The sequence below is a fragment of the Kryptolebias marmoratus genome, linkage group LG8, assembly GCF_001649575.2.
Source record: "Kryptolebias marmoratus isolate JLee-2015 linkage group LG8, ASM164957v2, whole genome shotgun sequence".
Classification (NCBI taxonomy): Eukaryota; Metazoa; Chordata; class Actinopteri; order Cyprinodontiformes; family Rivulidae; genus Kryptolebias; species Kryptolebias marmoratus.
Window position 1 is genome coordinate 16,688,811 of NC_051437.1, and position 26,022 is coordinate 16,714,832.

At 37.8% G+C, this 26,022-nt stretch overlaps 1 protein-coding gene across 1 annotated transcript in view; it reads left to right on the forward strand.

The window, feature by feature from the left end:
* LOC108235180 (chemokine-like protein TAFA-2) overlaps nucleotides 1-26,022 on the forward strand; it is an 81,720-nt gene that overhangs the window by 20,819 nt on the left and 34,879 nt on the right. Inside the window, exon 2 of the mRNA XM_017415008.3 lies at nucleotides 19,075-19,175. Within this exon, the coding sequence (XP_017270497.1) occupies nucleotides 19,076-19,175 (100 nt within the window). The 5' untranslated portion in view covers nucleotide 19,075. The remainder of the gene's footprint in view (nucleotides 1-19,074; nucleotides 19,176-26,022) is intronic.

Sequence of the window (26,022 nt, forward strand, 5' to 3'; positions counted from 1 at the left end):
GACAATGGCTGCCAGGAAATCAGCTTGTCAGTAACAGTCTGCATCTCTGTCAGGGGTGCGGAGTGTGTGTCTGTGTGTGATGGAGGGAAAAAGAAAGAAGGAATGATAGCGAAACAGCAGAAATGGGATGTATGCATGTGTGCTTGTAATATCAATACCCGACTGATCCTCTTCTCCCTGCTGTGGGTCTCTGCGCACCTCTGCTTGCCAGATGTGTTTACAGAGTGAACAAATGTGCGTGCATGTCTGTGTGTGTGTGTGTGTGTGGATTTAGACTTGTGTAGTTGTCACAATCAGGTGTGGGTCTGATTTTTTGTGCTTGCAGTAAGAGCTTTCTGTGTTGACAGGAGTGTTGCTGTTTATTTTGGCAATATGCTTCCAGGAGCAAAGGGATGCTGGCTGTTTGTGTGTGTGTGTGTGTGGGCATCTGTGTGTGTCCATAATTAAACCTGATTCCTGCTGAGCTTTTCAAGAATAACACATGCAGACTTACCCCATTCACATCACCTGATTACGCCTGATTATAGACCTCCGGAGATGACAGCATTCAGATGCGCAATTGAGCATACACCCGTCACATGAATACAAACTTTTTAAGCAGTCTATCTTTTTTGGGGGTATTTTTTTTTTTTCATATTTCAGTGATCACTTAGCTATTTGTCTGTTGTTGTTTTTAGTGAATACTGTATAAGATGGCACCCTCTGGCTAACTACAGCTGCTAGACAGTAAAACCAGTGAGGGGCAAATGCAAATCTGTCACTGGCACGGCAGGACATTTCTGCTGCACAAGTTCCCAAACACTTCATGTGTATTGAATAACCCACTTAAGTTTGAAACAATATGTTTTTATTCATGAGTCTTTTTAATGATTTTTTTATAAAGTGCATTTAAACTTTTCTGTAGTTTTGTTTTCAATAAAATGTAAACCACATTTGCACTAAAGCATACAGTATTTGCTTCGAAACCGCTGTTGCTTTACAAGCTGCTCAGGGAGTGAATGGAAGCAACAAGACAATCAGCAAAACACGAACAAATAATCAGCCTCTATTCATTATGGATCACTGAACAAATGAGAAGTCAATAAACGTCACAGCTTTCCCAGAACATTTCTTCTTTAGTTCGTTTTGTTTTTATCTTTGTGGGGTTTTGTTTTGTTTTCAGTTTTTATGCATTCCTAACATTAGAGGAATATTTAAATGCCCACCCAAATGAAATAAATACCACATTTTCATGCAGAAAATGACAAAGCTCTTCTGTTAATACTTACCTATTTTGTAGTTTTAAGTACCTCTAGAGTCTAAGAGGGGGCACACTAACTACAACTTAAAAGCCTGAAAAAGGAACAGGTTTAACAAGATCATGGTTCAATTGTTGCTCTCAGTAGGTTTGTGCATAAAATAAGTTACTTCTAGTGGACTATCAGGATGTTATATGCATTACAAAGACTACTTTATTTACTTTCTTGCATTGAAACAGCGTTGCAGCAGTTTGTGAAACACATAAAATAACGTACCAATTTTAACAAACACATAACACAAACATTTATCTGATTTGTTGGAATGTGTGGATCTGAATGTCCCAGAGTCAATAAGGTCCCTAATTCAACCCCTTTCTTATTTTTTTTTATTTTGTGAGATTAAGGCTTAGGTTACAAAAATAAAATGAAAATAAAAATTGTGCTCTAAAGTAGACCATCTCATGATGTCTATTACTTGTTTCATGTTTTTCTGCAAGAGGAAAAAAAATACAGTTTTAGGGATAAAAATCATACAAAGCTACAAATGCTCAGAAATCTTTGTCAGTGCACTCTCATTTTTGTTATTCCAGTGGCAGGTCTGTTGTGGCCTCTAACAGAATCAGCAGATTGAAATTCTTCCTGTGGTTGAGGGGATTTAAAAAAAAAAAAACTGTGCAGTCTCCAACAGTTACAGGAGTATTGTACTGCTGCAACAGGTGCAGAATTGTGGAATGATTGACATCCGTTCACTTGGATACACATATTCTGTTTAGGTCAGCCTAAAAGTGACCAGAGCTGCTCTTCCTTTGTGGTTCGGTCAACCACAACATTGTGCAGATGTCTTAGAAAGGTTGTAGCCTTGAACCACATATTTTTTGCCGTTATCAGTGGGTGTGTGATCTAGTTTGAGCTTGGCTTGGTCCTGTTGTATTTCAGCTAGGTAAAAGATTAAAATTATAAACAATGTGTTTAGATTCTTGTTTATGCCAACAAGATATATATATAGGCCTATATATTGAATTTTTTTTAGATTAAAACACACATACTTTCTTCCCACATTTAATTTTGTATAAAACCTTTTTTTTCTCTAGTTTTAAGCCGTGAGTTTGTGTAAAGAAAGGCAGCATAGGTGTTGTTATCTCAGCTAGACTTACAATTATGTATCATGTTAAGCGAGAAAAAAAATAGTAAAGGCATAAGGTCTCAAAGTTTTCACTTAAGTTGCTTTCTCATTTCTCTCTTCTCACCTCCCTGAATGTTGAGATCTGAACTCGCTGTTTGGTTGAGAAGTGGGCTCCTGCGTGGTGCTTCCAGAACTGCATGTGCGGGCACATCTTGGCATAAGCTTTTGGTTTTAACAATAAACCTTTGAGCCAGTATTTTTTTTAATGAAGAAGACGTTCATCCAACAACACTGATTAGAGACATCCTGATAAGAGGGAGATGGAGCAGTTAAATGCAAAATTCTATTGTCAATATTAATATTAATACATGTCCAAAGGAATTATATTTTTATTCTAACTTGGTACATTTTTGAATATTCATGTTGTAAGACAAACCTGACTGAGTGTATTTATGTTTGATGAGAGGACATTAAATATATATTATCTGCCTAGTTTCTACGCATATGCTGAACAGCTGGAATAAACTTCAGCAATGAGTGAACCATTACATGTAAAAACCTTGTTTGTAACAATGACCTTCACTCATTATTTCATTAATGTTAACAACTGAGGGAGTGGCGCAACGTCACATCAGTTTTTTCTCTTTCAAATAGCCCCACCCTCTTTTAGGGGAAAACGAGCCGTGTAAAACTGCTGGTGTCGGCATAATAACAACAACAGCGGTGTTATGCCCAAAGGGGACTGTGTTGCATTTTGCCTGGTGGAAATGTAAAAGGATACCACTTTGCATTTTTGTTTGCTTTTCTAAACAGAGAGAGGCAATCAAAGGGAGGATTTGTGGCTCCAGTTCAGCTGCAGAAAAGATTTAAATGGTAAACAGTGACAGCAGTTTTATTACATCGTTATGTTTATGCATATAAGTAATGACATCATCAAAATTAAAATCAGGTGTGTGGAAGTCAGAGGTTACTTGTTCTTTTACTAACGTAGAGTTTTACTTGTTTTGGAGTAATTTTATACTGCTGTGATTATTTACCAAGGTAAAATATTTAAATGCTTCGGCAGCTACTGGTTAACTCACATTGAAGAATGGTGCCTAATAATAGTTTAATTAGTTTACTGTAACTACCTCTTGTGACCTATAGCACAGTAAAAGTTGTTAAAGGTAAAATGTGACGTGTGAGAAATTCTCCAGGGATTCAGTTTATGACACATTCGACCACTGGGGGCACTGTTTATCCAATCTGATGAACTTTGAGCCATATTTCTGGAAGTGTTTTTTTATGTAACATTGTTGATCGTTGACTGACAGGGACAATAGATAATTGTTTGTCTGACAGGCCATAATTTGGGGGGGCAATTAGAATCTTCAAAGAAATGCTGTATTCTCATTTGGAGCTTTTTTTTCTTAGCAAACACATCAGGAGCTCCATTCACTGTCAGTCAAAGTTGAGGCTAAAAAAAAGCAGGAACATTGCAGAAAGGCTAAAATGTGTTGGTCCACTCAGGTGGGCAGTTGGTTGATCCATTCTACAGTAGAAACAGATTGTTACACCTACTGAAATCTAGTGAGTATTAAGCAAATAATTTATATCACTTACTGTGTATTTGGGCTGTTGGGGGGCACCATTTCTGCAGGTTAGTTTGTTTAGTACAGATCATCGATGGAAAAATACTGCATTAATCATTGCAGTTGACACAGTTTGAATTTACTCTTGCATCATTTTAACTGCTTGTTTCATCTGCATTTTGTGGCAGTATCCATACATTTGTTGGCTTGTTTTTAGGAAAGGCACTTGTTTTTTTACACTTTACTTATACTCGTGTGTGTGTTAGGATTTTGAATTTGCCAGCCTGGATATGCTTGAGTGAAACACGTCAAATGTTTAATCTCTGGAGACTAGAAGCTGTCAAGGGAATGTGTAAGGGAAGGGAGAAGATAGGATAAAATGATGTGTTAAAAGTATAGAAAAAAAAACACACATAAGGGGAGTGAAATCCCAAGTGAGAAGGCAGGTTCTTCATTAGTAGAGTAGGAGTGTTTATGTGTGTTTGTAACAGAGTGAAAAGTGCTGTGTGGGGGTGCGTATGTGTGTGTACACTAAGAAAGGGGCTACTAACTAGGACACATTTCCCAGAATGAAGCAAGGCCAAAATCTGAACAAGATTTTGTTATCAAAGTATTTTTTGAACCACTTTCTACTTCTCTGTGGTGCATTCCTCAGCATGAAAATCTACCTCACAGCTCTAGAAATGCTGTGCAGCTTTAACATGAGCACACATCGTATATACTTCGACTTGCTACGCTACATCAGTAACTTGTCAATTAGGCTATTTCTCAAAAAAGCAGGTGCAAGGGTATTCCCATCTCAGGGGTGAAACAGCAGCCTGAAGGAGTCAAACTCAAGCAGGACCTGGCAGCCATTTGCTTTTTTCACCCCTCTTATCCCGCCACCAAATCTTCAAAATGTCGACCTCTTTGCTTTCTCCACTGAATATTGCATGTCTTTCTCTCCCTGGTGCTTTGTGGTGTATTTGCAACAGCATTTTTTGTTTTTTGTTTTCAGTTTTTCTAAGCCAGCAATTGTTTTATCCATCCCAAGACAGATTTCCTTTGCTTGCTATGAGCAGGACTTCCAAAGGAAGAAACAAACAAACAAACAAATAAAAAAAACTAAATTCTTTATTCATAAGGCAGACATACTCACTTCAGATTGTTCCAAATTGCATCCATGTTCCTGGCTGCACATACTTTGGTGTTGTCTTGAAGACTGAATTAGACTCAGGGAAGGGAATCGCCATCAGAGAAACACGAGGCAGATGACTGTGTGTGTGTCTGCGAGTGTGTATGTGTGAGTCCCTGACAGTGTGAGGGAGGGATGTGTTCTATTAGAGGAGACCAGTTTTCTGTGATCACAGCTCTGATAAGAATTGTGGGAAACCACAGTCACAACAAGCCACCCTGGAATATCAACTAGACACACACACACCTCCTCTCTGTGTGAATGTGTCTTTCTGCCTGACACACACAGACGCACAGAAAACCTTAAGACACATTCACTCATGTGCAAATAATGCGCATGCATGTTTCTTCAGACGCAGCTTAAAATTTGATTAGTGAGTCCTAGCTGAGTTTCTTCAAGTATATTGCACATCCATGGTAACAGTTTGTATGTATTTCACTGGCACAAGCAATATAAATGATTTACTCAGCTTACAGTGACAATGCAGGAGCATCTGCTCCGATTAGCAAGCTGTAGAAACCAAAATTACTCTTGGATTCAAACAGAAACGGTTTAACTTTTTTTTTTCCCCCCTGCCTTATCACTGCTGTTTTCATCCAAGTGTCAGAGAGCAGAGTTTAAAACATCTTCATAAAAGAAATATTTTGAAAATGCAAAAGAGGTCTCACAAAGCAGTTTATAGTGATTTTAAAGGTGATTCTTAAAGCTCAAATTTCCTAAAGCGGGGTTTTGTGTTGTTGTCATCAGAAGTCAGTGATATCCGCAGCAAACAGGAGTCAACGTGATTTCAGTTTAGAGAATCAGGGAAAAGTTAAGGATAATTCAGGAAACTTTTTTGCCATGTGAACCTCTAAAATTTCCATACAGATTCAGGTGAAAGCTTTTTTAAAACAATGCTTTGGAATCAGACAATTGCTTACATAAAATCCTGTTGTTATTTAGGACCGAAGAACAGCCAGGTTGAATCACGGTCTGCTTTTCTTTGCAGTATTTTCCGTGTGAAACACCACATCACAAAACAGTCTGCATGACTATCTGATCCAAAAGCCCCACAGTGTAAAAATCCAACAACATAGCTTCTGCTTGAACTGCTGAGGTTTGATCTACAGTAGATGGCTAAAATCCATCTCAAAATAGGTTTAAGTCTGAGTAGCTCTTAGCTAGACTACTCTATAAGACCGTTTTCCTGATTCTCCAATATGAAATCAGTCTGATTGCCGTCTAAAGCAGGTACGATACTGACGCATGACTTCTGCACAGAAACCTGCTTGAAACGAATCTGAACTATCTCTTGCTCATGTTGTTGTCCACTGCTCCTTATAACTTTTTGGGGGAGGGAGGAACAAAAGAAAGAAACAAAAATAAATAAATAAACTTTACGTCAGCCTGACATTTATAAAAGTATAAAAAATAAACAAGAAATCGTGAGAATGCTTTGGCACTCTTCATGACTATCTTGTTTTCTGACATTCCCTTCATGAGTGAGGCTAAAAAATAAATAATAAAGCAACAACAACAACAAAGCTCTCCTTGTTTGTTGCTTGTCTGGCTGCTTCTGATTCCTGCCAGGCCAGCTGCTGATCTGCCCGGGTAGGCGCCGCTTCTCCATTACCATGACTGATGGAGGAACGTGTAAAGAAGTCAATAGCTCATACCGATCTGTTGGCAATAAGTTCTGATGGGAGTTTTGGCCCGTCTACGTGTGCCAGTCCCCGCATCTGCCAGAGACACTGGCAGCACAAGGAGGATCCTGCTGAGTGAAATTTCCTATGACAGGATAGATTGCGGTTAAACGTTTAGTTACTAACCCATCCATCCCAATGAAAACAACTGATTTTGGATCAAGACAAAACCCACACAATTTTTATTCGCACACACACACTAACAGTGGAATTTCTAGTACGCTGCACGCTGCTTTTAATTTTTGTTACCTCAGACTATGATAAATGTGTGATGGAGCTTTTGCATGTGTGTGTTCGTGTGTGTAAAACTGGAGTCCATCTGTTGTTGTAGATGCTGATATGGCAGCTGCATCTGTTGGGAGCTGACTTGCATATTACAGAAAGAACACACACACACACACACACACACACACACACACACAAACTTGCAGATAGCTGGACAGCTAACACTTCAGTTAACATTGTAATTACAGAAAGTGATCATGGATCCATTCATCAGCCCTCTTTTTTTAGTGTGTCAACTGACCTCCAACATTATCAGCATATTACAGAAGGACAGATAAAGAGGAGAAGTTACAAAAGACAGGAAGGAAATGAGGAAAAGTGAATTGATGCATCAAAAAAGTAAAAAAAAAAAAGAGGTTGCAACAAAATATGGGAGGGTGTGGATTGGGAATGACATACAGATTGGTAGGGTGCATGTTTATGTGCCTGAATTTATTTATATGTGTGTTTGTGTGTGCGTCCTTGCAGTTTGGCTTCCACCACTGTCTCATGTGTTGACCTTACCTGCTGCTTCCCTGCTGCATTATTAGGATGAGTTATACACCATTACTTATCTGCAGCTATCTACAGCTGCCGGTTGTAAAAATGCATCACACCGGCGTCTGTGCACAAACACATGACGAGTGTGCACACAGATAACACACCTAATCCTGGCAACCTGTATGAAAACAGCATGCATAAGTTATGTGCACCAGACTGCGAGAAGAAATAGAAAAGACACGAGGAGTTTATCTGAGGAGGAGAGACACAGATAAAGAAAGGGGTTATATAAAGAGGAGGGTTAGCTCCTTTTGTGTGCGGAAGCGCAAGACAGGAGGAGGGGAGGTGCAGAGAAGAAAACGTTAATGGAGATGACAGCCCCTCGTTATTGTACGGAAAGTAGAAGCTTCCTTTTAAATCTGTCTGAAAGCAGAAATGAACAGATTTTGACAGCAAAGTTGAACCGAAATGTCTGGCTTTTGTGGGAAAAAAAACAGAATATGATTTGTTGGTTTGTTTATATTTTTAACCTAGAATGTACTGACTTTCAAGAACCTTTTTTTTTTTGCCCTTTTATTATAAATAAAAAATTATCCAGTCACCACTTTCTAAACAAATGAATGTCATTGTTATAAATTTCTTCACAGTGACTGGGGTTTCCTTGTCCCGTTTCTTTTCTAATAAAAACAACAATAGCAAGAGAAGTCAGTAATTCTTAACACTTTCTATTTTAGAGCAAATTCTATTGAAACTGAAGCTAAAAGTAGAAATATTAAAACACAGCGTGAAGTGAATTACTTCAATACTACTTAAAGTGTTTAATAGATCTGCTTTGACTAGGGTTTTTACTGCCTCAGAAGCTGTTTTGTATTAAAATGCCTTCACAGTAATTTTCTTTTTCCATTAAATTGAATTTTCTTCGTTCTTTTCTGTCAATAGACCAAAACTTACGTTACTATCGAAACACAGAATACATGCTGGTAATTTCAAGCATGAGAAATTTGACCAAAAATAAACTAAAATCCATTTGTTTCTGCAGCTTTTTTTATCCGTCATTTGATTTCTTGGTATATTGTTTATCTGTACAGTTGATGAAAGCTTGTCCTAATTTAGGAAAAATTCCCAGAAAATACAGATTTGTTTCTGCTGGCCAAGGCTCGTGTCTGACAAAATGTTGTTCAGCTTCTTTTTTCACATTTATTAATGAAACCCTGTACCAACCTGCTTCACGTCCTGCTCACCATTTATTTAGCAAGGCTTCACATGTTTAAACATTAACAATTAGTACACGGTTTGCAGCTTTGGAAACAGAGCTGTCGTGTGCTACATAATTTTGGGGACTGCTGTTAGAACTGATTTAAAATGGTGGTGTGTATTCTGCACAGCCTGAGCTTGATGCACATCGGCCTACAGGGACCACCCAAGCAGATGCTTCATTTACAAAATTATGCATGTAGGGCAGAGAAATAGGTCTGAAGATTATAGTTACAGAATGAGACCAGAGAGGACTGAAGCTCTCAAATGAGACGACCCAGTGTTGTCCTCGTGTTATTTTGCTATTAAGAAAGAAAGAAAGAAAGAAAGAAAGAAAGAAAGAAAGAAAGAAAGAAAGAAAGAAAGAAAGAAAGAAAGAAAGAGCTAATACCCTTTCTCCTATCTAGTGCAGTTCTCCCCTTTTAAAGTATTTATTAATTGAGGATACCCTAACATACCAAAAATATATCCAACAGCACAAAAATGTTCTTGATTGACACACAAAGAATAAATTCAATTGTGTATCAGGTGTTACACACAAACTAGTAAATAGAGCTGCACAATGTTTGGCTCTATCGCTTCACAGCAAGACGGTTGCTTTGGCAGCAACCTTCTTGTTTGGACTTTACATGTTCTCCCTTTTGTATGTGGGGTTTTCTCCTGGTATTTCAGTTTCCTCTCACAGACCAAAAAAAGCATGCATGTTAGGTTAACTGGAGGTCGACGTGTGTGTGTGTGTGTGTGTGTGTATGTGTGTGCATAGTTATCTAGCTGTATGAGGCCCTGTGATGGACAGATGGTCCGTTCAGGGTGTACCCCATCTCTTGTTTGTTGGCTATGTAGGCACCAGCCTTCTGCAACCATAAACAGGATTTAAAGGGGAAGTTTAAATTTTTTGAAATGGGGTTTTGTGACGTTATCAGCAGTCAGTAAAACTGTTCAAAGCATCGTCAGTTTCAAAATAGATTTTTTTCTGTCTTAAAAATACTTCAGTCTCAAATTATTAATTGTGATTCATGCAAAAGCTATTTTATAGTAATGCACATTGCTACTTTTGGATCAGGTGGTTTTTTTATGAAGAAGTTTATGTTTTTATTGTCAAGGAATGCACCAATACTGATACTAGTATGTTTTTATGTTTTTGTTAATTTTTTTTTTTTTATTATAATTTTGGTTGGCTGTCCTGATCCACACTCCTTACTAGATGGTAGCAGTTATGCGCCATAAAGTTGTTTGCTAACTGCCAATAAACATTTCCAGAAGAAGAAGAAGACGTGTGGAGGTATTTCAAAATGAACAATTGTTACCAAATGAAATAAGAAGAGTGACAAAAATCTAGCACTTACAACACAAGCAATTTGATTAAACGTCTAAAAAAAAAACAAAAACATGATGCTGAGTTCAAAGAGTTTGCTGATAGCAGTGGGAAATAGCTTCTGACTCTCACTGAGCAGAAGAGGGTCCTGGAAATATACAGATCTAAACAGAAGCTCCTTGACAATCTCACAGCTCACCAATGGGTGCTTTTGGAAAAGACTGTTACTATCCTGGCTCCATTCGAGGAGTTAACACAAAAAAGTAAGCTCCTCTTATTTTCAAGTGCTCGTCTTTGTGCTCAATATTGGCAAGTACTCAAATGTAAGTACTTGTATTCGTACTCAGTTTTAAAAAAAATGTGTTTTTGGTGCATCCCTACTTACGACTGTGTTCATCTGCGGTCCATTACCAGCAGTGTTCCATGTGAACCATCTGTTGCAAATAGGGCATGATGAATGTAACCAGGCAGAATTGATTGGAACAAAAACAGAGGAAGGGACAGAAATGGAAGAGGAGAGTTGAAATCTAAATATACCAGCTGAGGGTGGAGGAGAAAACAAAAAGCACAGCTGCTCTGAAAAACTACACTGTGATAAAAAATTAAGTTAGGAAGCACAGAGAGAAGCGCATATAGGAGGACTAAGTGCTTTTACTGCCGGTCACTTTCACCTGTCTGTCTGGGAGATGGACATATGAAATCATCCCTCGGTTGGCTGGGAAAATTGAGAGAGCATTCTCCTCCTTCAGCGAGTACAGGAACAACAAATACAATAACTGGAGGTCTTTCAGCCTTTTACTTTTCAATTCTGTCATTAAGGATATTAATCTAATCTGCAGTAATTTATTGATTAGAATATTAGAACATTGACAAGATTCTCACTGTATCATGACGTGGGGAAAGCGTGGCGAACCCAATACGCAGACTCATCTTAAAATAAAAACTGATTTATTTAAATTAACTAGAAAACAAAAGGCTGACATGGCAGCAAACACTAACAATAACAGAATCCAAAAGAGAGGCAGGGCATGGCAAAACTAGAAGTGTTGCAAAAGGCAAGGACCGTACCTGAAGCAATGAACTGGCGAGGAAGTGAAACAAAAGACCGGATTTTAAAGACAGAGGGAAATCAAGAGAAGTAGGCACAGGTGAGTAATGAGGATTGTAGACAGGTGGAGATGGGTGTGACAGGAAAGCAGGAGCAGACTGAGGGCAAGTAGGTAATGAAAAACAAAGACAAGCACTAAACCAAAAACCCAGAAAACAAATACAAAAATCCCTAAAAACAAGACAAAGCAGAAACCAAAAACAAAACTCATGAACTCATTACACACTGTACTTTTTTACCTGTTCAATAAGACTTTCAGTTCATTGGAAAAGTTCTGTTTTACCTCAGAGTGTATTGCACTAATTCTGCAGAATTTTTGCATCATTGGAAAACACAGGCTTAAAGTGTTGCATTGAGGCTTTTTGTTCTTACTGTGCTGCGATGATCCCAACCAAGGGGCATCTGATTTTAAAACAGAATTCCACATCATGGTTGTAAGCCATCCAGTCAACTAGTTACTTACACTTATAAATAATATAATGTCCAACATTTGTAACAAATAGTGAATACTATTTGAAGAATTTTTATTGTCTTTAAGGTACCTAAAACTGCCTTTTAACCACTTTTGTCACAAAATGTGGTGACTCCTGCCTTTGCCTGTTTTAATTGTTTGTGTAAACTGAGAATCATGAGGAGACCAGGGCTCCCAGTGTATTTAACTTTGCTGGTTCTTCCATCTTTGCCTCCTTCTCCTCCTGCAGCAGGCAGCTCTGTAGTTATAGTTTTATTCTCTTTTTCATTACTTGTTTTATTTGCACCCCACGGCTCTCACACACTTACTTTTTATTCACATGCACACTAAATTAGTGATGTTCACACAGTTTCAGTTGCTTCTTTTGTTTTATTACTTTAGGCTAAAGTTCTTCTAATCCAATAAAGTATTTTAAATTGACCATTTAAACTGGCGTGTCTCTGCTTTTGTCTTCTTTACCCCTGTTTGCCGGGTCGTGACAATGATAAATGTGCAATATCCAAAAAAAGAAAGTGGACCTTTTTTTATGTGACATAAATATATCCTGCATTAAAGCAGGTTGTTTCTCTCAGTGAAATGGTAAATGTTGTACAAAATGTACAGCTTGGAACTTTTAATCTTCTGCACACTGGATCTTGTATGTCAGTATAACAAAGATGTGTAGCTTAAAATTGTTCCATTTTGTTCCTCTGTTGTGGCTATGTCTACTGACGGTTTTTGCTCACACATCTAAGTGTCCAAAATCACACTTACAGGTGTCTTCTTTTGTTCAAACTACAGATCTGTACTGCTGCTGGCATTGGAAATATAGCTGGAAAAGACAACATTAGATGACTCAAACTGAAAGTAAATAAATTAATTCACTATATCCGCCATCCTGTTGCAGACATGTGATTATTATACTTAAGTAAAAGGCAAATTTGAATACATTTTTTCTCCAGTGGGATTTCGCCTTTAAAATAATAGGACAAATCCTAAAAGCATATTGCCTACAGTCATGTCTGTCAGTGGCATGAAGGCAATTAAACCTGGATTAAAATTAAATTAAGACGCCATTTTCAGCACCTGGATTAGTATTTCTTTCTTCCTCTGCGTTCGACAATGCCAGACACTTCACTTATCCCATCAATGGGGAGCACATGACGGAGGGTATTTACCTTTTCCTTCAACATATTTCCTCAACTCCAAAGCTTCAACAGATTCCCCTTTTCTGTATTTTTCTTCAAAGATCTTTCTGCAAATGCTCAAGAACCTTGCGGAAAATTGAGGTATGGTCAAAAATAAATATAATGTACCGTGTATTCTACAGAGAAAGAGACTTTGATGTTATTTTTGCAGAGTTAAGTCAGCTTACAGCGATGGTGTAGCTCACGGTCATAGGTGAGAGATGACAATTCTCTTATCCTTTCATTGTGTGCTGCTGTTGGACTTGTGGGCGATAGAAAGGCTCACAGACAGACATGGCTGTTTAAATCTGTCCTGTCAGCAGAAACTCTGCAGCGTGTTGTTTCTACGAGCGCACGCGCTGCTGTGCCCGTTTGACCCGAGGATGTTTTATGGGTAGCTGTGTCATGTACGATGAATTGGTAGTGACATCAGGATTGTACCTCGCGGTGCCGTGAGTTCTCCAGGTTAGCACAGCGATCAGCAGACAGAGACAGGGCAAGAGACGGAGAGAGGACGGAGATGAATGGAGTGTGACACCATTGGGTCGAAACGAGCTTTAGGGATGTGTTGGAAACGCACATGAAGCGGCAGCAGCAAAAGCTGATTTGAAAGATGAGAATGTCAAGTCTGTGATGAGCACTCTGCTGAAGTCATAGAGTATTGTTAACGGAGGAATAAAAGGTTGAGGAATAGAGGGGAAAATGCTAAAAGCTTCCCACTCCTCATTTTCTCTCACTCTTTTTACCATTTTTACCCTTTCCACACACACACTCACATCTTAGTGCTGGCTTTCCACAATTCTAGTTAAATTGGAGGCTTAATTTGAAGCCACTGGCTTTCTCCACAGGTCACATTGAGTCAATTTATCTGCAAAAGCCAAACTGTGGGTTTGATTAATGAAACACACGGACATGCTTGTGGCGGGATCAGGGAAGCGTAATCAAGCAAAATCTCTCGAGGTTGCAATTAGAGTCCTCGCCGCCCTGACTCTGGCTCCCAAACAAGTACGTCCATTAATTTTCAAGAATACACAGATTTCCTCTGACAAATCATCCTCTTTCAACTTTTATCTTCTGCTGGGAATGAACTTAGTGACTTCTGTTTATGTGGAGTAAACAAGTCAAACAGTCCTATAACATTTGAGGCTTTTTTTGCTTGTACATCAGTGTCATTCTAAATGTGCTTATTCTAAATGTTAGTCTTTTTTCTGTATAAAAAAACTGTTACATATATATTAGTCTCATGGGCAAACTCAGCTGGGGAGAGATGCCCTCATACTTGCCAATTTATTTACTGGGGAAGCTTTGTCTGCCAGGCCTACTGGGTATTTATGGAACATGTCCTTCAGACTTCGAATACATACTATAATAAGAACATCTACACAGCAATATTTCCATGTCTGTGTGCAAGAATAAAATTGGGAAAAAGAATTGGAACCAAACAGTCAGCATCATATTAAAACTGACACGTAAAAAGTACTTAAGTTTTAAATGGATTCTGCTGTTGTTACCCCATACACCTTCTCTAAAGTTCCAGCTTACAAGCTGACCCAGCTATTTGAAGCATTTTCATAATCATACTAAACTAAGTTCCAGAAAAGTTGTAACGTTTTCAGAAATGCAATAAAAGCTTAAATCTGTAATTTTGCTGGGTTATTTTTAACCTTATGTTTGAGAGACATGTAAGAAAATCTGTTTGCAGTCTGACCACCAAATGACCTGATATTTTGTGTTTAGAAAATTAGAAAGAAAAAAATATATATAAATGGTTAATGTTACAGCTCACCTTTTAAATAATTTGACATTTCAGCTGGTGATGTTTCAGCTGACCCACATGTGTTTATCTGTAACTGCAGACATGCTGCCCTTTGATCTTCCATAACCTTAGCATTTGGCGTTTTTTCAGATTTTAGCCATTCTTGGTCTGCTTTTATATCCAATCCTACAATTTTTTTATAGTATGAGGAGTTATTATTTAAACTTCCAGCACTCATACATTCAGTCCATTACTAAAGCTTAAACTAAATTGAGACAAAGGACATTTCTAAATGTAGGCTTCTTCTTTTTTTCTTTCTTTCTTTCTGTTTTGCATAAAATGAAATGTAGCAAAATTCAAGGGAGGCATTTTTTAAAAAAATAACCTGGAAGCTATTAAATCTGTGCAAATGTTACAACTGACTGCTATTGCGTCTTTTGAAACTGCGATGACAGTGACCATGGATTACTCTTGTTTTGCTATTATTTCTGCATTCTTTATAAATTACAGATGTTTTTACTTAATGAGTTTTTGTGTGTACTGTCGCATACCAACCTCAAGATTTTATCTTCCTGATAAAAAATAAAACTGTAATAAATAAAAGACAAAAAATGTGGTAAAAACCTCCCACCCATTTAGAGCTATTACATACCACAATCAGCACATAAAAACAATAATTTTGCTGAACTCATACATTGTTCTTTTGAGCAAAAAAAAATTGTATGGTGTCATGGCTTGAAATTTTTCAAGCACCGTTAATAATATGGCTTTTTTTTAAAAAAAAAAACAAACATCCTGTGCTTGCAGTGCAGTGATAAAGCACTACAACTATGTGATCTTAGTTATTTGGCTTTCATATTAATTGCTCTGCAAGCCAAATGTTCTGGACGCTGTTTTAACTGAACCAAACAGGCTGAATAAAAGCACCCTGACATGAACCCTGAGCAGGTTACGTTCCTACTGCAACACAAGCTGCTGCCTTAAAGCATTTTATTTCATTTCAGGAGTGATGTTACTTACAGAGATTAAAATCACAGTATTATAAAAGGCAGCCAGGCTTTTGTGGAGATGGGGTTATATCTTAACACCATGCTTGTTGTGTTAGATGAATCACTTCATGCTAATTGCTACAGAGATCGATGCAGAGAGAACTATTTTACAAATGGTTGTTATCTCAGAAAAAGGAAACTCCTTGAATATTAATGCAATTCCACTACATTTTCTTCTCGACCACTGGGAGCCCAACCGGAGCTCATAATATGCCCAGGAGATGGCTGTCTGTCTGGCTTTAGCTTAGATGCATATAAACACACATGCCCACATGTGCACACACAGAAATGCAGACTGGAAGTTATGGAGAGGAAACTGATCAGCCGCGTGGAGCGGGGAGGGCACTCCAATGGGACTAATTAAAGAGATGGAACAGACTGCAGAAATCATCGGAGAACACAATTCTTTCTCCAACACTGTCTCTCTTTCTCTTTCCCGTGCTCAGTGTAATGAAAGCAACATAATAAAGATGATCAAATGCTGCTTCCTTACTGGAATTCGAGATGGCTGATTTGTGGAATCTGGTTGCAGCATTTGAATGTCCTGCAGAAACAAATCACAATTAGATGGAGACAGGTGTGATACAGTTTTTTACAAGTCATTCCCATGAAACTGGATCACAAAATTCACCAACTTTGTGTTCGTTTGTCAGTTCAAATAAGTGTTTATTTATTTTTATCTTGTGCAGTTTTGTGTGTATGTGTGTGTGTGCTGATGAGTGAGTCACCACTGGCTGCTGAGTTTGATAGTGATGAAGACTCAGGTGGTTCAGATGCTATTGATCAGAAACCCCTTGTTCCTGAGTAGTGACACACACACACCACACATACACCCACACAAACACACGTCTGGCTCCTCTCCTCTTTCCCTTCCCCTTTTCCCTGCTCCTTTCTGAATCCATTTCTTGCATCTCACACCCACTCGTTCTGCGGCAGACAGACCAACAACCAGCCATAATGAAGTGGCACTGCACGATCACAACCACTGCTGTGTGTCTAAATGAGCTGGAGAGGAAGCCAGCAGCGTCTCTGCTTTGTTTCCTAATTATTTACTCCTAGAAGTGCATAGGTGAGAGTGAGAGGAGGAGGGAGGGGGATGGATACGGGACAACTGAAGGAGACAAGAAGAGATGAATGGGAGAGGAGAGGAAAACTGACAATACATCCGAGTCATGAAAAACTGATTAGCTGCAGCATCTGTAACAGTGTTTCGATGGGCTGTACATGTCGAACATCGTTCTTCAGCAAAACATTGCACTGTAATGAAATGATTAATGTTCATCATTTCATGTGTCAATGGTTTTAATGATGTGGCAGATTTTTTTATTTTATTTTGTGTGTGCGTTTGTGTGCATGTGAGTGTGTGATAGCCTTTAACTAAAGAAAGCTTTGGCCTATTCAGTCAGGCTTTGCAGCTTCTTGCAGTTCTAAAAATGCCTGGCTGCATGGCCAGATGACTCACACACCAAGCTCAGAACTCCAGCCAGGACTTAACACAAACTTCCTTGTGGCAAAAACACACACACACACACACACACACACACACACACACACATGTATGCAGACAGCCTGCATGCCTAAACATAGCACGTGTGCGCATATAAAAGCATCTGCTCATATTCAGATTCAACCAGGTGTGTGTAATCTCATCAGTACCAAGTTAATCTGCTCATGTCCTTAAAAAAAGGATTTCACAATAATATTTATTTATTTGGTTCTGTCTGTGACAGCTTTTTGGCTTTGCAAGAAAAGTAATTCAGCGCCCTAAAAGACATTTAAAGAGCGACAAAGTTTTCCCTTTTTTATCAGAGAAAGTACATTTTATACTCAGCCGCTGTATTACACAGCCAGTTGAGTCTGGCTGCTGTTCTAATTTAGTGTGAAAGCTTTTGCAGGCTTTTCTTTCAGTAATAAAACAGGAGGCTCTGAAGTACAAGAAAAGATCATGTTCAATTAGATCTTTGCAAAGCAACCCTTATCAAAAACAACACAGAAATCTACTCTTGGCTGAGGGTGCAGTTTTTTTTTTTTTGTTTGAAATGTGACCAAGAGGAGCAGCAGAGCAGACTGTAGTGCGGTGTTTGGAGCAAATATAGTACATCCTTTCAACTCCACTGAGATGTGTTTTTTTTAATGTGAATAAATCATTTAAAAAGATATAACAGATGGTAAGCTGCTCTCTACATTGTATGTTGTCTCATACATTTACTCTAGACTTTGTGTCTTCTTGTCATTTTTTCACACAAATGCACAAATGTATACAAAGAAACGGACTAAATTGTTCTCCTGGTGGAAAAAAAAAGACAGTTTGTTTGTCTGTTGTGGAGGTTTATGTTCTACTCAGTGCTCAGAATATAAAGTACTTGCTTTCTATGCATTCCCTCACTTCAGTGAAAACAAAAGCCAACATTTAGGCAGGGAGAGTGAGCATTTACTCATCATTTCACATTACCTGCAGAATAATGTAATATAAAAAAAAAGAAATCTTTTCATAAACCAGCGTTACTGAATAAGATTCTTCTCTTGCTGAACCGATTCTTTGTGCTGATTCATATGGGTCTCTTTGTTTTTTTTGTTCCAATTAGCTTATAAATGTAATGTTTGGCACATTTGTGAAAAAAAGTTTCAAAGCTTGTAGCTGCTGCCTAAAAAGTCTAAACCTTTGTTTCATTTGCTTTTAGTGTGTATCATATTTTGTGATCCAAAAGGTCCTCTGGGTCAAAGTTTGTTCCAAAACAACAGAAATTAAGTTAAGTGGCATACAAAAAGAGGGGGAATTAATTTTGGATCAGACTTTAACATGCTTGATGGCAGGAAATTAGTAGGATTGATTGACAAAGCTGGGAGAAAGGTTGCAGTTTTTGCTTCCATGCCTGTCAGCAGTGATTCAGTTTTCTCCTGATGAAGTTCTTATTTGTGTGATTTCAAACTAGCTGGGAGTATTAATCTTTAAGATCTGTGTGGGCTTGCACTTGAAGCATTTGTACTTGAAGCAGAGCCATATGAAATCAAATCTACACAAATCTAGCATAAACAATGTACCATTAACGTGAATGTTTGTCAAATCATAATGTAGAACTATTGCTACATGTATACAAAATGATAACAATTTTATGATGTATGGAACTATTTGCTGACTGCTACTTGGCACAAAAAAATGATGGAGGCAACAGATAGGAAACATGGATCTCTGAACAAAATTATGTCTTCAAGTGAAAGCTCAGACCTGCAGGGGGTCAGTAGAAAGGGGCAAAGTATCACCGAACCACAATAAATATTTGCACAAAATGTCATTGGTATTGTTTTAGTGTGTTATTTGAAGATCAGGGATTTCAAATTGACCCAAAGTGGTGAACAAACAAACAATTTTTTTTTTTTTTGTTTCTTTTTTTTTCTGGCAGAATGCGGGAACGGGGTCCTTGGATTTGTGGAGTAGGTGTATGGAGTGTACTTCTATCACTTTGTCTGGCCTCCCTCACACATGCACACAGGAGCCACACAGGTAAGGGGATGTATGTCTGTCTATCCGTTTGTGTGTCTCGTAAATATTGCTGCCAGTTGGTGGTTGCGTGTTTACAACACCCACAGTATTGGATCTCTTGTAGATTACCACCGCAGGGAGCCTCTGCAGCCAATTTCTTTTCATGTGTTGTAAAGTTGTAGTGAATAGGCCGCGTCCTACCTGGGGAAACATCGAGGTCAGATCTACCATGAAATATGGGACCACAGAGGCAGGTCGCCTGGAAGAACACACACTAACAAGTTATTTAAAAAGCAGAAAATATGTTTGCAGGAGTATTCTTAATTTTGTGAGCTAAACAATGTTTTAAATGAACATTTAGTAAGAATGTACATACATGGATGATCTGGGTAGGAATGTGGATAACTCATGAGCGATCAGGCTTTAATATGTACAATTATGCTGATATTTTGCTTGACTAGTTAGACCATTAAATCTGGCAAAAACACCTCTTTGTTGATGGAAGATTTGCCTCAATATCTTGAAAATATTATATTATCCTAATACAAATGTTTCTTTTTGTTTTTAGGTGAAAGAGTAACAATAATATCAGCATTTTACTACATTCACCAAATTTAGCACAAGGCTATTTTATGTTCTTTTTGCTAAAATTAATTCTGCATTTACAGAGAATCATTTGAAGAACAAACTTGTAGCCCAACTGACCAATGAAGGAAATAATGTAGAGATCTGGCAAGCAGGAGATACTGCAAAAGTAAAGGTTTTCTTGATGCAGAAAAATACTGTATTTGTGGGAAAATAGTCAAACATTTATTTTAAAATAATTTTCAAAATTGGCCTGATCTTTTTTTAAAAAAAAACAAACAAGTTCTTGAACTGTAATCAGAATATTGTGCATCTCAAGCTTTATTGGTATTCCATTAGTAGCTGACTGAAAAAGAAAATTATTAGTCATTTCTTTATTTCTCTGGAATATAATTAATCTCAAATGGACGTGTTCGTCCTTTGGCCTCCTGCGAGGAAATTGAGAACTTCTTATAATGATATTACTACTAGATAACAAGGTTCTTTATGGGATTTTGTGCATCTCTACAGTGAATTGGTGTCCTTGCTGGAATGTGAGCACCTATAACCACGGCTTTGTGTGATATGTTTTGTGTCTGTTTGTGGGTGAGATTGACTCTTCTGCTCTATGGCTGTCAGGCCTTATCACCTGCTCTCAAAGAGAGATTCTTGACAAGACAAGGGCAAATATTTTCATAAAAGGAGGGATGGTGAAAAAGACATAGAGAGGAAGAGGCTCTCGGGTGCTTTGCTAGTGCTTTTTTTCAGTGAAGTGCTGAGGTCCGCACAAAGCAATGAAAACACTGAAAACCGCAGGTGAGACAGATAAATAACAAAGCAACAAGAATTTTTTTTCGTATTATCTGAAATATAATAATTTTTCTAGAAGCAGTTATGAATGTGAGCATGTGGATGGCATGTGTGTGCTCTTGTTATTGGGGGATTGATTGTGGAGAAACTGGTAATCGGGGAGTTTCAACCTTATGTGGGTACAGATTGCTCAATGGAGAAAAAAACAGACATGTAATCACATAATTACTGAATACAATCCCATAAGTCAACTTAAGGTTAATACTTTCACTCATGCGGACACAAATGTGCTCAAACACACATAAGGCAAATAAACACCTGTAGGTGTAAAACACAAAAGATTAGATCCACTGGACTTTGATATATTAATGATTAGTGAATAACAATAATTGAGATGTTTAACATTAATACAAGTCACACATTGGGGTGGTGCACCCTACAAAGAATAGCCAGGCCATAGTATCCTTGTCATGTAATAAATAACAGAAAACAGCAGAAATGGCTGACAAAAAATGCAACATAAAAATGAACAACAAAACAAAGATAACAAAAAGGAATCAAAGATCGTTGTTTATTATAGACATTACTAAATTGCAGGCTTTTTATGTAGTCCAGAGCTCTAAAAATCTTAGTCACAAAACCAAAGATTTTCTCAGATAAAGACATCTTGTATGTAGGTGCAGTCTAGTCCTTGGTTAAATGTCTCAGTAGCTTTGCCAATAGTCTTGGCAAAACAGCTTGGCTTGGACTTTGAAACAAAGCGGAACAGCGATTACGTTGATCACTTCACCACACACTGTCGAGTCATTGATTCTCAGTCTATAGGCTGCAGTCTCAATACATCCCCTCTAATTAGAGACTAGTGAGAACTTGACTTGCTCTGAGAAGCATTGGGAACTGCCAAGAAGGGGGGAGGAGAGATATAAGGTCAAAAGCATAGGGGTCTACGGTGCTCTCACAAGCTCGGAGGAACATGTGGTCAAGCACACAGACAACAATGAATTCACATGCAAAACCATACACACATACCCCCCCCACACACACACACACACATATGCATTCATGCTCAAAAAGGCTCTCTAATGTGATGTGTGGAGACAGGTTGTCTGCCCTCCTTAGATGATGCTCCACACTAAAGCTGCACTCCGTGCCGGGTCTGCAACAAAGCTCCATATGGCTTGTGAAAAATTCAAGTTGAAAATTACAAATGTGAAATTTTTCATGCTGACAAACATCCCAGCAATCCCTTGCACTTTTACAGCACTGGTCAAAAGATGGAGAACACATGTAAAGTTACAGTATGTATGTGAGCGACAGAAAGAAAGACAGAGGTGCAGAGATTATTTAGTGACATTGAAATGTTGCTTACAATAGTTTCTATTATTTTGTTGTGGTGCAGAATATGAGGCATTTTAATCTTTCGCTGCACACATTTACAGTATTTTTCAACAACCCATTTATTTAAAGGAGCAGGCAAAAAATTGTTCTGATTTATATACATAAAATGGGACACACTAGAACAATTTAGGCTGAAATATTAAAAGGCCATTAAAATACAAGTAAACACACCAGTAATGGGACATAAAGTATTTGGAACAAAGTGAACTATGTTCATGGGGTACAATTTACAGAGGGATTTGTTGACAGAATAAAAACTTGGTTTCATATTTTAGATATCATTGTGACTTTGACAACATGGAGTCTCTTGTGTAAAACATTTGCCAACAAATATCACCCAATACACTAAAGAACTGTTTACTTCCACCCACACCTCCCATACATGTTGGTTCAAGCCGCGACAAATTGATTTTCTCTTGTAAATGTTGGCTATATTTTTGCCATCTGTTATGAAGACATGCACCACAGACCTGTAACATTGCTTGCTTTTTTTACTGCTTTATAACACAATATTATTAAGAAAAAAAAAATCAAAAATACTTAAACAATAGACGAAAAGAAAAAGTAATAAACAGACTTTGCTGCTCCCTGCAGACATGTCAGTCAATCCCACCCCCTCACAGCCAGCAGAGGAGTTAAACACAGCTTTGTTTAAGCTAAACCATTGTGACAGACTTACTGCTCATCTCAGGTCCAACATCGAGTTTGAAGTCAACTGGGTCCAGCTTTGCATCCCCAGGCGCTTGCAGGGACACACGGCCCTTGTAATGAGCCAGTATTGTAGTCACAGAGTCTCCCTGACAAAAAGTACCAATGTTCGCTTGCTCTGTGCGCATCATCTTTTCACTGGAAATATGTCACATTCCAAAAACTCCATTTGGAAAACCCAAGTGGAAACAACTTTCAGATTCCAAGCAAAACTTTTACGCTTAACTTATTGCTTATTCATTATGTGAAGGCTCATTATGTGAATGAGCCTTCATGCTGACTTAAGGTTCTTCTCACTTCTGTAAAAAAAAACAACAAATTAACATTTTTCCTTTTAAAATAAAATGGTGATTTCATTGTTTTAGTTATAATGTTTTAGAAAAAGAATGAACAAATGATTAAAAAAACATTTTTGAATAAAATGTCTTGAGAAATAAACAATACTTTACTTGCTGTTTCATGAAAAAACACACATTTTTGTTCACATTTTAACTAACAAAGCACACACGACCAACTATTTTGCAGACTGAAGGGTAACACGGGGGGTGTAGCGGTTGGTTCTGTTGCCTTATAGTGAGCTGATATTTGACTTGAAGCTGTGTTGAGTTGGATATTTTCTTCAGGTATTCTGCTTTTCTGACATGAGTCATGGGTAAATTTTCCATTTAAAAAAAAAAAGGACAAATACATTTTGTCATTCTGGTTTCCTGCTAAGACTGACTTTGAGACTCCTGCTTTGTTAAAAACAACAGAGATGCATGTTATTTATAATCTCTCCAATTCTTCATCATTATGGAAGTTAGATAGCCTCAGGCTTACCGTCACCCCCACCCTATCCCACCAGTTCCACTTCAGTCTGTGTTGTTTACAAATTCCAAGTAAGTGAATTTGCATATTTTCACCTTGACCAATCATTGTGTCCTTGGTGATGCATGTGTTGCTTTTTAACCATGTTGCTATAATGTGCTAGGAGTGTATCTGATAACTAACTCTCTGACCTTCTGTGGTCAAACACAAGATGATCTTCTCTTCTCATTTCTACTTAGACATGATTCCATCACATCTTTAAAAATGAAGGAAAAGAAAGAATTCTCTCTCGGCCAGGAGAACAGTATAGTGACGAAGCAACAAAAATGTTTCCCACTGTAGAAGAGGGGTTGGTGTGTTTGTGTGTTTACAGCTGTTTTTTTTTCTCTACCAAGTTCAGAAAATGCATATCTATGATAGTAGAAAGGTGACGACAGACAGAGAGATGCACTTTGCTATGAGGGAGTATGATTCATGGCCTCTGCCTGAAGAAAGCACACTGACATGTAAACAAAAGTGGATTGTGCAAGTATGCCTGGTTTACTGAGGACCAGCTAGATGCTGTGCATGGATCTGACTTTATTTAGATTTGCATTCTTTTTTTATGAAGTTTGTAGAGAAAAAAGAAACGTAATGTTAAATATAATCTACTGTAATATGATGAAAACCTTTCAAGCTTTTGGGCTAAAATGGCAAAATGAAGTGATAAAAGCATTTTTTTTTTTCTTTTCTTAATAACCCTTTGACCCCCAATCCCCTCACAAAACTTTAAGAATAAATTTCCCCAGTTGTGTTTTTTTTTCATTTTCTGTCAGTAAATTAGACAGTTTGTTGTGTGTTTTATTGGTAAACTCAGATTGTCTCCATGAAAATGTTCTTCAGGAGTTACTGAGTTTTACTTGCATTTATAACCATCTCCAAAGACACTTACTCTATAGAACAGAAGTGGAATTAAAGTCAATGTCTAACTAGGATGTGGTTCAAAATTGCAAGAAAATCCTGAGTCTCACTGAAATCTGAGTGTTTGGGACCAAGTGATAAGTAAGCGATGGGGGCAATTAAAAAAACGGCTTGCAAAACTGTATTTGAGAAGGGTTTGGGACTCCTGCAACAAGTTTGCACATAATTTGAGGAAATATTCGTCCTGTAAATTTTATGAACCAGGGTCAAGAAGGGTGCTGTGGTACTGCAATCCTGTCAAAACATGCCATGAACATTTCATGAAGACAAAAATATAGAAGTATGTGCATTTAGGCTGCTTATATGCATTTAAAAGAGACAAAGAAGTTGAACCCTGTGAGCTTCCACTCAACTCTTTTACAGTACTCTGTGCCTAAAAGGTCTGGTCACAGACTAATTGTTTTAAATGAAGAGATTCCTTTCTCTACATGGCACAGTTACTTCAGTGATGCCCTCTCGTTGCTTTTATTAGAGCAAATCATTACCTGTTGGGTTGCCAGCCAACCCTGCACAGACCTAGTATAGTAAATCAGTTGTTTTTGTTTTTTCAGCAAAGACAAAATCCTTATTTATCCTCTAAGTGAGGTTAAACCATTCAATGACTATAAGATTGTTAACTATTTTACAAGAAGTCTTGTTAAAAACAGATTTCCCTGTAGTGTGTAGGACACACCTATTAATTGTAATAAGTAGTTTCTTTGCAGTATTCAAAAATGAAAAGTATAGCTTTTAGTAATTCTCGGTTTAGATGTGAAAAAAAAAAATATAAATGCTGAAAAAGAATGGATTTCTATACAGTTTTTCCTAAGATATTTTCTAACAATAAGGACTTTCAAAAAAATAAATAGCTTCAGCAACAGAGTGCTTGTCACAATGATTATATATCAAAGGTAGACATTGTCACTGTACTGTCTCCTTTTGGTTCATCTACCACATCAAGCCAAGTGATGTTTTAGCCATCGGAATCTTTAATTGAAAACCTACGGAGACATGGATGCTTATACAGCCATACAAACAACATGGGTAAAGTTGTCTTCTACAGGGTTTGCAGTTCAGTTCACAAGCTCCTCCATACGATGAGATATTTTTGCACAAGACAATAAGCCCCGACTTGCTGTCAGCAGCAGCACCATTCGTGCCACCTATGTGAATGTGAGAATGAAAACCGTATTGTTAAACCATTAGTGAACCTTACTAAATTTAGAAAAGGTGCTGCAAAAAGGAGGCTTCTCACTCACAACGTAACCCAGCCCTGAAGCATATCGCTGCTTTAGTAGGAACATCATTTTACAAAAATGAACAACATGAAGCTTGAATCTTGTAATTATTTCAGAGAACCTATTAGAAAAACAGTCACTGCAAAATTTTCAGTTAGGTTTTTTTTTATAGGTTATGGGGATACTACACAGCAAATCCAGGAGGTCCAGATTAACACTGTCAGATTTGATTTCAACACTTTTAAAGTGTCTATATGGGTCCACACCAGAAAGTGTTAATTTAACTCTTTTTGGAGAGTTGGTACCTTAACTCGTATAAAGTGTCAAATATCAAATCTCCTGGAGTTAATAATTTAACACTTACTAACACTAATTCAGTGTTAGATTTTAATATTAACTCTCAC